General features: G+C 45.2%; 1 protein-coding gene across 2 annotated transcripts; it reads right to left on the bottom strand.

Moving 5' to 3' along the window:
• Positions 1–1,788: 1,788 nt before the first annotated feature.
• ICOSLG (inducible T cell costimulator ligand) lies at positions 1,789–14,914 on the bottom strand. Of its 2 annotated transcripts, XM_050333878.1 has the most exons (7): positions 14,770–14,914; positions 11,469–11,509; positions 9,246–9,605; positions 8,494–8,772; positions 6,792–6,962; positions 5,638–5,673; positions 1,789–3,346 (listed from the first exon to the last, which is right to left on the bottom strand). In XM_050333878.1, the coding sequence occupies exons 1-7, from the start codon at positions 14,781–14,783 to the stop codon at positions 3,336–3,338; spliced, it is 912 nt and encodes a 303-aa protein (XP_050189835.1). In that variant the 5' UTR covers positions 14,784–14,914; the 3' UTR covers positions 1,789–3,335. The 2 variants fall into 2 exon arrangements, with proteins under 2 accessions (XP_050189835.1, XP_050189833.1); XM_050333876.1 differs by lacking the exons at positions 11,469–11,509; positions 14,770–14,914 and having other exon boundaries at positions 9,246–9,675.
• Positions 14,915–15,876: the final 962 nt, after the last annotated feature.

The following is a 15,876-nucleotide window of genomic DNA, read 5'->3' as shown; positions in this document are numbered from 1 at the left end:
TGATTAATAGTAAGGTCACATGAATAGCTGCCAAGGACTTGCATTTTTGCAGCATGGGGTATTGGTTCAGAGACAGTGCTTGTGCTTGTCAGTGGCGCTGATAAGACATGAAGTGTTGGAAGGTGATTGTACAAATTGACCTGTTGTCACCTAAGTGTGTCTTGAATGATGGATGAGACAGAAGCTGCTGGTCTGTGGCCTGTAATTCCTTGGAATACCAGATGCAGAGATCACCTCAAAGAACACATGGGCTGCCTTCTGTAACCTCAGAGTGGGTAAGTTTGGGAGGGACCATTGGAGGTCATCTAGTCCAACCTCCCTGCTCCTGCAGAGTTCCCAGGAGCACATTACTCAGGACTGTGCCAGATGGCTTTTGAATATCTTCAGGGAAGAGATCTCTATAACCTCTCTGGGCAATCTGTTCCAGTGCTCAGTTGCTCTCACTGAAAACAAGTTCTTCCTCAAGTTCATGTGCCTCAGTTTCTGCCTGTTGCCTCTTGCCCTATTGCTTGGAACCACCGAGCAGAGCCTGGATTCATCCTCTGACACCTCCCTTTCCAATACTTATATATATTGATGGAGTCCCCTCTCAGCCATCTTCTCTTTAGGCTGAACAGGCCCAGCTCCCTCAGCCTTTCCTTGTTAATGAGGCGCTCCAGTTCCCTAATCATCTTTGTAGCCCTGTTCTGGACTTGCTCCAGGAGCTCCATAATAATCTTCAAATGGTGACCAAGATTACAGTGATTTCATCCCATATCATCTAATGAATGTGGTGAAGGTCCTAATGCCCACCACACATCGAGAGGAAAAGTCCCAGGAGGCTAACCAACATCTACAGTGGGTGGGGGTGTTCTCTCCCTGTGGAGTTTTGCTGTACTCAGTTATTCTTTAGAGCAGTTTCTCTTCCTCTGGAAAAAAAAGAGAGGTTTAGAGAGCTTGCACTTATGGGGAAATGTGAACTTTTGTGTATGTTTGCTACAAATACGAGAAAGATACACTTTTCAAGTTGGAAAAGCAACTAATAAAGTTTCTTTGGCACAGCACGAGGGGCTACTGAGAAAGGTGTCTGGAGTCAGGGTTGTTGAAGAGGAAGAAGAGAGTGCTTTTTTTGAGCAAAAGAGATATTTTAGCTCTCACAGGTAAAAAGATTTAAAAAATAAATTTGACTACAGGACAGATGGATTCAGATCACTAAGTAGCAACACATGTTTTCTCTTGGGACTTTCCATTTGTGGTTTACCAGCCATGCCACAACAACTGTCTTTCACTTTTCTGTGAAAGTGAGTCCATTTCTTAGAGTCTTGCTCCAAACCTGCATCAAGTGTTGCTCTCCTGTGCATGGATTTAACTTTCTTGGGATATGCAGTTCATGTGAGCTGCTACTTTTAATGAAGACAGACAGAGGGATGCTGGTGCTCAAGTGCAGCACTGAACTGGGACAGTGCAATGAGCTGGTTTCAATTCTGGAAGCAGGAGTGTTGTACCTCTGCTCTGCTTGGGGTTGTAAATTTGGGTGAGAAATGGATGTATCAGCCCAGGCTTAGTGCTGCCTTCAGGTTACTGCAGGGGTTTCACTGAGTCTGCTCAAGGTATTTTGTTGTGGGAGACAAAAAAAAAGCAAAGGTGGTCAAGTCCGTGTTGCATTGGTCTATCCTCATCTGAGGGCTTTGGAAAGGAGCACTCGTGTGCCCTGGGGAATGTGGCTGAAAGTAAAACTGCCGCTTTGGTTGGGGGCAATGGTTTGGAGTGACTTGTATTTGCGTGCTGGTAGATTTAGTCAAACACCCAGAAGAGGGAGCGGATTTTATTTACAATATAAACATGGCACGTGAAGACAAAAACTCTGTTATTACAAAACTCCTACATCCTTCGAATGGAAACAGACAACTGCCATCTAGGACCCTCTAAAAATAGCTGGAAGCCCAAACCAGCTGAAAGCACAGATTTTGCAAGAACAGGCTTTTGCATTTAGATGTATCCATGAAGTAGAACAGAGGTAAGGAAGTCCAACCAGTCTAGATTAGTTTAACAACATGTTGTGGGGTGACTGCTCGGTCACTTCTTACATCTCTGAACTGTTGTAGTTCTTCTTGCAGTTGTAGAATATAAAAGCTGGAAAATTGTTTAGGGAAAAGGGTTCTGTCAGTTACAGCAGCACCAAAGAGGCCGCACAAAACAACTTCATGTGATAGATAACAAGGACAGGTCTGCAGGACTTCTTATTGAACCACTAGGAAATGGTTACCCTGCACATCTGCAGGGGTGTTATTCACATTTTTAAGGTGTCTGCAAGCTCTCTTCAAGCAAATTGCCTTCAGGGTTCACTGAAGACGAGATCTGGACTCAGAAAATATCTAACACCTCTCATGAACACGAGAGAAGCACAACTATCCAGCTTGGAGCCTCCTTGGGGGTATTGCTTTGACAAAAGCTAGCTGCTGCACTGTTGCCAAATGACAAATGACAAATGTTGCCAATGCCAAATGACAAACAACCCAAAATTAACATAACAGAAAGCACTATTTTTAATTGGTCAGAATTCCACAGCTTGTTCTCTCACATCGTACGCTCTGACTTCTGTAAAAAGCGAAAATCCCCTTTTCAGTGGAACATCTGGTAAAAAACAAAATGTTGCTATCAAGTGCATTTAAAGAAGGCCCTCTTATGTTAAAACATTCAGTGCTTAAACTGGTCATTTTTGGAGGACTGGGTCAAAATGTTCTGCCTAGTTCTGCACACAATAACATGCAGCTGGTGAAACCAGACAATGAAAAGGATGTACTGTAGAGAGAGAAACATGGAAAGGGTTACAATTCTCACTTTGCAGAGTCCTTTGGTTTTATTCCTTTATTTTAGCTGCCTTTCTTCACATCCAGTAGTCATCATCACAGTGAGGTGACATAGCAAGAACTTCCCATGCTCCTGAAATGCAGTTGCTTCTGCTTCCAGCAAAGTCCTCACAGATGATGATGAGAGACTGGACAGTCACCAACTTCCAGTGCTCTGGCCCAGAGCAGTTGAGTCCCAGGCTCACTGCATTCCTCAGTGCAGATACTGAAATCCCTGACAATCACAGAGGACTGTCCCAGGTGCTTCACTGGAGTGGTGACACAACTGCTGTGTGGACACAGTCAGTGGCTGAAATGAAAATCCTGCAGATTTTCTTGTCTCTTGTGTTGGAGAAGCTTTTTTCAGTTTGGATTTTTTTTTTTTTTTTGCCATCTCTCTTGGCAGAAATTCATCACTTGTATTACAAACAATGCTGCCACTGAGACAGGGAATGATGCTTCTCTTGCCACATCTCCAGCTGCCCAAATTGTTGGCAGACTTTCCATTTAGGCAGGTGCTGTAAAAACAGAACAATTTCTTTTCAGGAAAAAACCCAACCAAACAAACAAAAAACCCAAAACACAACAAAACCAAAAAACCTCCCCACAAAATAATCACGTCCTACCACTGTTTTTTCTACCTAATCAGTGGGACAAGCTGCAAAGTTATGGTAAAGACATATTCATGCTGCTGAGAGAGAACTGGCTGGTGTCTCTGCCTGGGTATCCAAGAAACTGGGGGCTTTCTGTCCTTGTTCCACAATCTTGAAGTGCCTCTCCGTGCAAATGCAAAAAGGACACTCCTGCTAACATCCCCCTCCCTTGTCAGGGGATGCCAGTGTCACCATGGGTTCACTTTAAACTACTTCAGAGACTGAGAAGCACAAATCCTGTCTGTGGTCAAGGGAAAACAGCTTTCCGAGGCTCCTCTTAGGAAGTGAGGGGATCCCTCCAGAGAGCAATTCAGAAATGCCCTAGCTCCGAATTTCTCCTCACCAGAGCACTCTGCCCTACTTTATAATGGGCGTCTGAAGAGAGTGATGGAGTCTTGACAGCCTGGACAAACTCTCTGTCCCAGTGCTCAACATTACATATTTTTACTTAACATCCAGCCTAAATCTCCTTTGTTTAAGTCTGTTGGGCCTTAAGTGCTGTGTCAGCTGGGTTAGCACAATAAATAACTTGTCCCATCCTCTCTAAGGACACTCTGAAGAGGGTTGTTTATTGTGTCCTTAATCAGCCTTGCCTTCTCCAGCCTAAACAAACACAACCAATCTTCCATCAGGTCCCTAGATCATTCTCATTTCTCTGGTATTTGTCCAAGTTGCCCTTAAATTGGGATACCTAGAAGATGGTGGGACAACTTCTGATAGCAGTGAGCCACCAAAGCTGCTGTCCCACCTCCTCTTCCACAAAAGGTGTGGAGACATGCCAAGGAAAAGATAGTGTCTGGAAAGCAAGTATCTTTGCTTTGTTTTTAATGAACAACTCATGCTACAACAGCCTTCAAAATAAGACAAATATTTACTCTTATTTAAGACACAGATATTTTTCTATTTACGAGCAAAGTCAAGGGCCTTGTATAAGTAAGTATGTAAAGGAAGTTGACCTTAAATGAGCTGCCTATGTTATGTTAATGTAGTGCACAGGAACAAAATGAGAAACTCTCTTTATTTTAAGGAGAAAATCCATCCTCTTCCCTACATTATGCTCTGCTGAAAACAGTGCAATGCCTGTTGTTGTTTACGCTGTTGTTGGGGATCAGGCTGTGGTCTGGAAAATAACTGACCATTAACCCAGTTTCCATGACCACCAAATAAGTTCCAGAACAAGTTTGTTAGTTTGCAGGATTATTTTGCTTTTGCTTGATACTATGAATTGGGTACATTCACAGCATCTGCTACAGCTGTGAGTTAAAGCTACATGCTTTAACTATTACAGCTTTTGTGAAATCACAGTATTTTCTGCCTGTTCTGCAGAGACACACAGGCAACGGTCATCTGCTCAAGTAGAAACTACCAAAGGAAATATGAAATAGGCAGACATTTCAACCTCTCTATACTCTCCAAGTCCCCCTGTTCTGAGTTTGTTTTTCCAAATCTATCTTCATTTTTTTGGCCTATTTTTATTTTTCTCCCACTATAAATGGTAAATGAATCTGTAAAACAGCTGGCCTGCCATATTGCATTATTGCTTATAAAAAATATGAACATGTTGAAGGTCTGAACTGTGTATTTTTTTTCTGGGAGAGAGCTTTATTTTAGTTGGGTGTATAAAGGCTCAGGTTCATAGGCATAAAGAAAATTATGTTCCTGTATCCCAGTTAAAGACCTTTTAGGGTGCTGTGCCTAAAAAGGCAAGGAAGCTGGTGATATGCACTGAGGTGATGTGAGGTGGTAAATGGTCAGTGTTGTCCAGACTTGAAAAATCAGCATTTAAGGCAGATTTTCCAAGTTTGATGCTGTCTTCATGGCAATGAAGCTTCAGCATAGTTGTAGAACAAGAAGGGGGGGTGGCTTCAGCCTCCCTGTTCCCTGTTGATTGTTCCATGTTCTCTCTTGATTTGTCATGTCCTTTGGCCTGAACTGTTGAAGGAACTTTGGGAACTAAGACTCTCAGGCTGCCTTTGCCAACATTTACAGACCTCAAGGAAAGGGCTGGCAGAAGAAGTCGGGCTCCTACTTTACATGCTTGAGCTTGTTACATCCAACATGTCTAATCTAAGAGCTTTGTGCTGAACTTGAGTACCAAAGCTCTGAAGTTAAGTCACTCTCAAGACAATATACAATAATATATTTTTAATACTTACGATTGAGTCCTCCTTCGTATTCATTTGGTGGGACATCTGTCAAAACAAATTCACAGGTTTAAGCATGTAGGGTAGATAACTACAGTGTTTATCCAAATGAGATCAATATTAAGCAACATCCACCAAAGCTGAGGGCTCAATGTGCTAAATGCTCTTTAAAGAGCAAAATGCAGGACTTACTGCATTTTCTTACAACATAGCTGACCATTTCAGGAAGCACAGATTTGGGTAATAAAATAATGAGGTAGTAGTAGAGTCCTGCACCCCCCTTGGGTTGTTTCTAGGGGAAGGACACAACTTCTAGAACAGCTGCTGCAGATGCTGGACAAGATCACTACCCTGCTTTCTCCTGCTCTTTTTTGAGGCACCCAGGCTTGCTAGCATGGAGGAAGAGGGCATGGATTGAAAATGAGGATTGTCCTTGTCCATGAAAAGTCTGGTTGTCCCTGCTCCCTCTTCTCAGGTGTTAGCTCCTGTACAGCTGTAAAGTGGCTTACAGCAAGTACTGACATATGTTGGCAGACTCAGCCTGGTTCATGAGACCTCTTTTAGAGCTCCCTTTCGTTCTGTTATGCCAAGCACTGATGTCATGCACGTGGGCAAACGCAGCAACGCCAGGGTACTCGTGTGACAGTGAGACAAGCTATATTTCTAACACGTAGAAAGCTGCTTGATCCCAGTGGGATCCTGACCCTTAATTGTCCAGCCAGTGACTCTAAAGCTCTCAGGACTGAATTATGCTCTGATTTCTGCTTCAGACTGTGCTAAGCAGAGCGAGCTACTGACCCCAGTTCTGTTCTGTGGAGGAGCATCCCCTCCATCTGTCCAGAAACAGCCTGAAGGAATCACAGCTGACGAACTATGGCCTGAACAGGCACAAAGTCTGAGTTACTCTCACATCCAGCTGTTAACTCCCGTGAGGCTCAGGCACAAGAGCAGAAAACCATAAAGAATAACATGCCCTGGGGCACTGTGTGCCATCCCCAGGGCACCACAGGTTTTTGATAACAGCATGATTTCCTGCAGTGTGCACTTCCCTGCGTGCAGGCAGCTTAGCTGTACCTTCCAGTGGCACACTGGATAACATTAAGTACATTTGTAAGTGAAAAAGGATCCTTAAGGTATTTGGTCATGCAAATGAAGTGTCTCATTACCTGTGTAGGACACCAGATGGGAGGACCTCCGTCGTCTCCACAGCCAGCAGAATAAAACAGCTAGAAGGCCTATCAGAATGACAATGCAAATGATGCCAGCTGCTTGAGCAACTCGTCCTTTTTTTCCTAGGTTTTCTGTGCTAGAACCGTTGCTTTGCTTCTGCTCTGTGTCTAGAATAAAATAGAAAGGAAATGTTCACACTTCGTACCAGACAAATATTTCACCAAATTTTACGTGTATAAAAAAATTCTGAAGGACTAAATATTTGTGCTGTTTGTATCACTGGTGATTTCTTCTGAGCAAGGCACATCTCCAGCTAATAGTTATAATGCAATACCAGTTTACTCTTCCCTGTCACCACACTGCATCCATCCTTCTTTCTTCCTTCTTGTTCTTCTTTCCTGACAGCCTTGAGAGACTTTATGTTTGGGCTTGTACTCAGTTAAAAATAAATCTATACAGAATCTATAATGGAAATCTGAATGTATTCAGAAAAGTGAATGAAAACCTGTTTCCCTGAAATTAATGGAGAATCTTCACCTACTGCTGCAAACTGAAGGTTTTAAATTGCATCTCTTACTATTTCAAGTGTGATGTGCTTTTAAAACCAAAAAAATAGTAATATGAGGCTCTTTTCCCCCAGAAGACTATATGACAGAATGCCATTAAGAAACTTATGACAAGGTTACTCAGTTTTTCTTTAATTTGGGATGACAGCACAGTATATTATCTTATAAACCCTCTACTTTTGCTCATGTGCATAGCTTTTGTTCCTGGAAATAGTTTATGTAGTTTGCCCATGTTTGTGGGATCAGTGTTGTTAAGTCCAGAGTATGTGATTCCTTGGGGTACACAAGTTGTGGGTATCCAGCTAGAGTTATGCAAACAATCCAACCTCTTTGCACCAGGGTGCAGAAACCTGTGAGAGAAAGGAGTGGCTGGAGATAGGACCAGGAACATCAGTGAGATCAAAGAGCCACCTCCAGGTAAGCCTTCCCACTCCAGACAGCTTCTCTACACAGTTTTTTTGAAATAATGAACTCCAGCAGGGAGTAGCTCTAACTTTATAGCTGCTTTTTTAATTATTATTATTTTATTTTTTATTTAGCTTTCTGGTTTTGTGAAGAATTAAGTGGCTAAATATTTGCTTTTTCTATGATGACTCACATTAGCAATAAATAGCATATGATATTTGTGGTATTGGGTGTATTTTTCTATTCAGCTAACATTACCCATTTGCTGCAGGCCTGCTTTAAATAGTGCCCTGCGCTGAATTGAGTTTTGGAGACTGAAAGCTGAACTTTGAAACCAGGCAGAGTAAAAAGTAAATATGAGTGCTGCAAAGCAGTTGGGTAGGAGGTCAGAAATCATGGATCTGCTGCATGGTGGCCCTTGAAAAATAACTTAATCCCCAAAGTCACCATGTTCCCAAGGAACCAAAGGATAAAACACAGTGACTGCCTTGCATGCACGAGCTCCTCAGTGCTGTTGGCATCATACACTTGATGGGGTATTCACTTCAGTGTGGAAGAAGTAAACCTAAAGTGCATGGCTGGCATAACTAGCTTGAAACAAAACCTGAGCACCTCTTGGAACTACTGAATTAACGCATAGCCCTCGTTAGCATGTATCTACAGACAGAGACACACTGGTTGGTGCTCCTGCTATCTAGAAAACATGAAGCAGCATGAAAGAACTTACAGTTGGCTGACAGATTTTCCTGCAGCATTTCATTTTCTATGGAGCACTCTATTTGCATGTTGGAAGTGGCTTTCACTGTCAGGGTGCTGAAAACGCTGTAGGTGCCGTCGGCGTGGGAGTTGAACTCCAGCGTTGATGCAGTCAGGAGGCTGTTGTTCATTTTATTTATCCAATAAACTTTGGGCTTTGGGTATCCATTGCCAGACCTGCAGCTGAAAGTCACCTCCTCTCCAGTGCTATTTCTTATTGGTCCACTGAGTATTGGTTGGCTGTAACTAGCTGGAGAGCAAGAGAAGAAGAAATAGTCGTCGATACTTTGAAACATATTGAGAAGACAAAATTCTGACGAGGGCTCTGAAGCAGAACTTCTGAGTTTCACATAACCTTCATAACTTGCAAGGGAAACACCTGCAGGTTTGGTGTGTAAGCCCAGAGAGCTGAGAGAATTACTGGAAGGGCAGAAAGCTAAAGCTAAACCCAAAGGAAGAAAGCAACTTCTTGAGCTGCTGTCACCCAGTCACGTGTAAGAGCCTTTATATTAATGAAAAACAAGATGAATCGAAATACACACTGGATAAATAGTTGTTACAGGTGTTCTCCCAGGTTTAGATTCCCTGTCTGCAACATTGAAGTTAAGCAGACATCATTACAACAAAGGGCTGCAGAATGTTTCCAAGGGTGTGCTTAAACATAATACTGAAAAACTGAAATGAGAATCTGGGCAAATATATGCAAGTGACACAAGTTCTCACCTGCTAAACTGAGGACCACTTCTTCCTGGTGAACCACTTTGGTAAGTTCTCTTTTCTCCTGTACTATACATTGGTACGTATGGTTATCACTCTGCCTGACATTCAGTAGCAGTAGAGAAAAATCACCATTTTCCAATCTGTCCCCGAATAACTGAGTCCTGTTTTTAAAGTGAATGCACTGATTACTGTAGTTGTCTCGACCAGAGATCAGTGTGTGCACAACTGAACACGTGACTTGACCAGCGATTTGCCAATATACCCGTAGATTTTTTAATTGCAAGTCTCTTTTGTTGTAAGTGCAGCTTAGTGTAGCGTTGTCTCCAAGTTTACTGACGACGTGCTTCTTCTCTAGTGCAATAACTGCAGGATTAAAAGAGAGAGAGAAAAATGGGAGGTTATGTGGAAAAAGGGTCATTGTTTTCAAGTACATTCTACCACATACAGACTCCAGTATTCGTATTTATAACAGGTGGATGTTGTCCAAAGGGACCTTTTTATGAGGACCAACTAGTCTTAAGCGTTCCCAGCCCCGTGGATACCCACATGTTGCACTTTACCCACCGACTGCAGACACATATTCAAGCCCTAATACTTTAATAATCACTTGGGATATTTTTTAACTAAGAAAAATTCTAAGTATCACTGGATAAATCACAAGAAGGGGAAACACTGATAAGAAAAAGACTGCTATCATTATTTTGAGATGAAAAAAATTAAGAAGGGGACTAAAAGCAGTGTTTCTCAAAGCATGCATGTCAGAGAAATCACATTTAATTGCTACTATCAGTGACACCCTCTCAACAAACACACACAGATGGCAAACCAGCCTGGCCAGATACCTCCAATGACACATCCATTAGATGTTTAAAACTTTAGTGTCACTTGAGATACATCAGGACCGTATTAGGCTTTCAGAAAACTTTTCCTGCCTTCCAGACATGAGAAAGGCAGCCTCTCCTCCTGGTAAGCAAGGGGGAGGTGTGACCTGACTGGCAAGTGATGCAGAAAGCACAGTGACACCAGGAGGGCCAGGGCAGATCTGCCCACAGCTTCCCTGCTGAGGGGGCACCACTTCTTCCCCCCAGCACCCAAAACCTCCTTGGTGCAACTGGCTGCTGACACCAAAGCAGTGTGTGTGTTGTAAGTGTCAGGTTTGGGGGTGAGAGGGGGTCAGGCATGGGGTTGGATGGCAGAGATTACATCTGGGGGAAGGGATTGTGTGGGTGGATGATTTAGGGAAAGAAAGATGACAGGAGTGAAGGTTTGGAAATGCAGAAACAGGGCATGGTGAGGTGGGAGGGAGGCATCAATATTAAAGGGGGACCTGTGTTTGTGAGGGTGCCCTGAACTCAGAAATAGCTCATTTACACATCTGAGTTGGGCACCCTGGCTTAAAAACACCACTGAAGCAGACTGCAGGGAGGAAGGCAGGATGTTTTCCAGGCCCTTATCCTCCGAGGGGTCAGACAAGAAGTTACAGGCTTGAACTGCAACACAGATGCTGTGGCTCAGACCTTGGGAAACCCCCTTCAATAGCAGGAGAAGTGACACCCTGGGAAGATGAGGGAACCTCCATCACTGGTGTTCTGCAAGAGCAGGCCAGCTGGCATCTACTGAGACTGAATCTGGTACAGTTTGTCCTGATATTGGGGCCAGGGAGTTTCCTTGATGGTTTTTTTGAGGTCCTTCTCAGTGATGAAGCAAGAACTGAGGAGAGACAACTCTAAAAAACACTTAAATATCACCAGGTGATGCTGCTTAACCCTACCTTTGTTTTGCAAGGGATATTTTGGAACTGTAGTAACAGATTTACTACTGTTGGCTACTGGACACTGTGATGTGTAATTCTAGTCATGAGTATCCAGGCATATTAGATCTGCTTATTAACAGTCCTTATTAGTTCACTTCAAAGGCTTTTTGTTGGCAGAGAAAATTAAGCATGGATATCACTGAAGCAAGCAAAGCAGTCTGAGCAAGAGCATCCATAAGGTCCCGTGCTGTTCTCTGCAGCGAAACTGATAAAAATGGATTGTTTCTTCTTTCCCTGATGCATGTCAGAGAAACATTTCACACTGAGGAATTCTCAAGTGTCTTGCTGAAAACACGCAGATGTTTATGTTGTACATTTTACAACTACTTTGTGTATTTGGCCAAACATAACAAACCTAAGGAGGGAAACAGAGGGAGGGAAGCTTAATTTTTACTGAAGTGTTCTGCACTTACCAGCTCTCAGGAGATGAAGGAGCAGTAACAGAAATCCATAACTAAAAGTAAAAGCAAACAAGAGTGTTACACATGATTGACTTTACAATCTCTCTTGTTTAAATAAGCAATAAACCCAGTATCGATTGTTTTCGTACAGTGGCAGGAGTAGGTAAATTAGATACTGCTACTATGTAATGCCCCATTAAGTATTTGCATTTTTGACAGCTGCAAAACTTCTGCTCATAACTGTGGGTGGGTGGCCAAGGCCATGAATAGCAGCAAAATGCACTAATATTGGAATCCGAGCACAGGGCATGAAGCTGGTGTTGTGCCTGTCTCCCTTGTGAAAAACAAACTGGATTGGCAAATGGGACAAAGATGGACAAACGGGCCCTGGAGGCTATCTGGGTCACTGGGAAGGACAGTGGATGCCCAGGTTGAAACCCAGGTTTTTCATACTTCTGCTGAAACTCAGGGAGTTGTGGTTTTATCTGATTAAAGGACAAAGAGCAGCTGACCGCAGTGCCCACCAGTTTGTGCACTCAGTAAAAATGTGTAAACAGGAAACGTGCTGATAGAGGGGAGCTGTGCAAAGGTTTTGCTGGAAAGAATTTGGTGTGTTTGGTTACTTAGGAGGGGCAAATCTATGCAGGAATTACCTGAGGGTGTTATAGGAAATGGATGCTATAGGAAAACCCAGTTTAACCTGTCTATAAAGTCCAAGTGACTTAACTGTCATCCCACAGGGCTTTAAGGAAGATAAATGCACAGCACTTTCTTAGGAGTTACTTTAAGGTAGCCTTTCACCACCAGGCCTAGTTACACATTGTGCCCTCCTTCCTCCAGAGTGCTGGGGGAAGTGAAAGGAAAGGTTTTGGCATGAGAGTTTTGGGGCCTACCTTGATATTGCCCCAGGTGCAATAAGGTTTGCAAAGCTGAGCTGATGGGCAGAGGGACATGAGCACTGGCTCGTTGCTGGTTTACTCATCTCACTCTTTCAAGCAAGCAGGACTGTGAGGCCACACTGCTTGGGGACAGCTCCCTTCCCTGGTTTTTCTCAGCCCTCATCCAGGTCCAACACTGAACCAGCCCTTGGCTGGGGCAATGGGTAGAGATGCCCCCAACAGTCCATGTCCAGCCAGGATAGAGCTCCAGGATCTCCCGCCCAGACCACTCACTGCCTTCCCTCACAACCCTGCCTGACCCTCCTCCCTCCAAGCCCTAACCTAAGCTCACTCCCCCAGCAGCCACTTCTCACCTCACTTTTCCCCATCAGCTGTGCTTTACAACATCCCTTCTCTCTCTCTTCCAAGCTTTCTGCCCTTTCCCACAGCTTCTGCTCCTTTGTCCAGCCAAGCATAGGAATTCATACTCCACTTCCAGGCCTGGTATCGCTTCTCCCCAGCTTTACTCCTACCAGCTTACCCAGACACAATGTGGGTCTCCTCTGCTGTGGAGGAGTGTCTCTAACTCCCACCTGCCCCCTCACAAAGATATAATCCCCCAAACATATTCAGCTTCCCATGGAGAAAGCAGAGAACATTTCTGACACAAAATCTACCTCCACTTGAAGCCCCATCTCCAGAGACTGAGATGGAGAACGTTTAGGGTAGAAGCACTCTGAACATTGTTTCTTTTATATGAAGGAAACACTTCATTTTTCTTTTCTGTGTCCTTTGAAACGGTTTCATAGATGAGGTTTCAAAAGTTTAAGTGGATGACCAGTGTAGAACACTTCTGCTCTACTACTTATTTTAGTGAATCTGCAGTCAGGCTTAAAGGAGCTCTCTTAAGTAATCATACCTAAACATTCCAGAGAGGCAGCTCTGCTCTGTTCTGTCTCTGGCAGTGACTTTTGTTGGCTTTTGCACGTGGCTTTGTTGTATTTTTATAATGCGCGGGAGTCATCGCTTTTGTGCCGAGCTTGTGGAGATCTGTCTCGATGAGCTCAGTTTAATGTAGTCCTTAGTCTTTCTTAATCCTGTGTTTGTTTTATCAGTCCCCACCCAAATGGAAGCTATGGATATAGCAACTCATTTAAATGAAAGGGTAAAACCAACTGACTGATCTTTATGGGACTCCTTAGGGAATTTCCCATGGTAGGCTTTTACTAATGCCAACAAACATTCAGATAATCAGCCAGAACTGATTCTCATATGTATGTATACAAAGTAGATCCTGATTTCTTATTTTAATAAATGATGCACAGCCAAGATTGGACAGATCTCATCCTCTTACTTGGAGGAGGTTGCAGCTGTGGTTATGCGGGGGCAGTGTCAACCCACCATAATTCATCTGGAATAGCATAAATTCCAAGCTCCTATTGGAAAAAGGGAGAAATGCTCTTGCCTGCAGCAGAACCTCTGTTTTACCTTCTGTGCACACTCAGCTCCTGTATACCCCACACTAGCAGTGAGCTCCAGTAAGTGCAAGTGTAGCTGCATTGGTTTCTTAAGTTCTCTCTGACTTTTTAAAAAGATATTTTAATTTTAATTTTTTTTCTCCCTTTTTCAATTCTTTCTCACACTTTTCCTCTTCTGCATTTTTTGTTGTTAATGACGTGTGAAACAGGAGAAAGTTGCAGTTCCCCTTTCATACATTTTTATTTGATGAGATTATTCTTTTCAACCAGCATTTTTTTCCATCACAACTCATCTTAGAGCCACGGAACATTGCTGCTCCGGCACAACTTTACCGGGCAAAAGATGTCCCAATGCTTGCAGTTACAACAACCACTTGAGATCCACTTTACCCCCTAACCTTGTAGCGACACGGCTCTTCTCGCATCAGCAAGTGCCCTGAACAAATTACCTGCAGAGCTTTTCTGACACCTGCCCTAAAGAAACGCCAGCCTGGGCAATAAAAACCCAGCTGAGTCATCTCTCATCGTTCACGTTCGGTTAAAAATCTCCATAAAATGGCTGTTAATTACCTGCAGCCCTCAAACGAGCAGAGAAAAGGGGTCCCTGCCCGGCTGACGGGGAGGGCTCTGGCAACACCCGCATCCCCTCTCCCGCGGCTCCGAACACCGGGAGCGCTGCGGGACCCGCCGGCAGACGGGAGCTGCCTCCGGGAGCCTTTGTTGTCCCAGCCGCTGTCCGGAGATCAGGAGGGGTCCCCTCGCTCCCGACTTCAGTCAAGCAGCCCACCCACGGCAGCGCTTTCCCTGCCCGCTGCAGCAGCGCAGCTCGGGTTTCTCTAAAGGGGGATGGATGTGCATCCCTGTCCCGGAGCCAGCCGGCGTGTTCCCCCCGTGCCCCAGGGATGAATGAGGGGGGTGGCAGGTCCCCTTTTCCCGCGGCCCCGGGTCACTACTTACCCTCGCGGCTTCATCGTGCCGAGCTGAGCTGAGCTGAACTGAACTGAGCTGAGCTAAGCCAAGCCGGCAGCTGCCCGCTCTGTGGGCCGTTCCGCTTTCCCTCCCCACGCCTCCTCCCGCCGGGGATTTCCGTGTCTGCCCTCCCGGGGCCGGTGCACGGCCAGCCCACATACCGGGGGCTGTGCGAACCCGGGACCGCCGGCACTGGCGATGAGGAGGGTCTGGGGCACTCGCCCATCCCCACCGGCCCCTTCCCAGAGCCTCGCCGGGGCCGCTTGGCAGGGGCTCCCGGTCCCCCGAAACCATCGCCTGTGCCCCTCACCGCCGTCTCTGGCGCTGCCAGGGAGGATTGGGGGGTCAGTGCCGGGCGCCGGGTTTTGGGATCGCACAGAAAAGAGCGGCATCGTCTTGGCCCTGCGAGGGGGCGGACCGGTCCCACGGCTCCCGGGGGTGGGCAGGGTACTGCACCCGGCAGCGCTCGGGGGTCCAGGGGACTGGAAAAGTTGTGTTTGAAAATACGTTGGGCCTATGATCACATAAATACAATGTATTTGTTACATATTTTTGTTTGGTAAATAGCTAAATGGGATTTGGTAGAGAGCGCAGCTGCGCCCGAGGGTGCGGTAGATAAGAATTCTGACAGAGCCGCGCTGGCGAGGGGTGTTGCAGCACCAGCCGGCTGTTTGAAAGCCGTGGTTCACAGTCTCAGCGGTTTCGTTTCTGGCTCCACATCGGCGGCTGTGTGTGGCTTGCCTTTTTTATCAGGTCCCTCAGCCCAGCCGGGACTCCTTTGCCGGCGTTTGCGACACGCAGCACGAAGCTGTCACAGCCTCGCTGCGAACGAACGGCACCGCTTCAGTGGCCGAAGTGTTTTATTTCTCCTTTGTTCCAGTCCCCCCTGGGAATAATCAGTTACTTTGTGCGCGATGAGAGTGAAGCTCCGGGGTTGTGCAAGACTGCAGCTCTCAATGCCCTTTCTGCTGCCAGCCAGCAACAAGAAGGGGGTCCTCTCAGTTTTGGGTCTTAAAGCTGCATTGCTTCAGCCTCTCTGCACATCACTGATACACTTCGAATTAGTGACAAGGTTGGGAGGGTAGACTTGAATTT

The sequence above is a fragment of the Myiozetetes cayanensis genome, unplaced genomic scaffold (genome assembly GCF_022539395.1).
Source record: "Myiozetetes cayanensis isolate MyiCay16 unplaced genomic scaffold, myiCay2020 scf5-8, whole genome shotgun sequence".
In the NCBI taxonomy this organism is placed as follows: domain Eukaryota; kingdom Metazoa; phylum Chordata; class Aves; order Passeriformes; family Tyrannidae; genus Myiozetetes; species Myiozetetes cayanensis.
Note: the sequence above shows the minus strand (reverse complement) of the source record. Positions and strands in the feature narration are given on the sequence as shown.

Excerpts from the sequence above, each read along its gene's own strand:
- ICOSLG (XM_050333876.1), bottom strand. The coding sequence starts at position 9,675 with ATGTACTTGAAAACAATGACCCTTTTTCCACATAACCTCCCATTTTTC. Across the intron at positions 8,773-9,245 it reads AGTGGTCCTCAGTTTAGCAG|CTAGTTACAGCCAACCAATA; the intron begins GTGAGAACTTGT and ends CTTGCTCTCCAG. Across the intron at positions 6,963-8,493 it reads GGAAAATCTGTCAGCCAACT|ACACAGAGCAGAAGCAAAGC; the intron begins GTAAGTTCTTTC and ends ATTTTATTCTAG.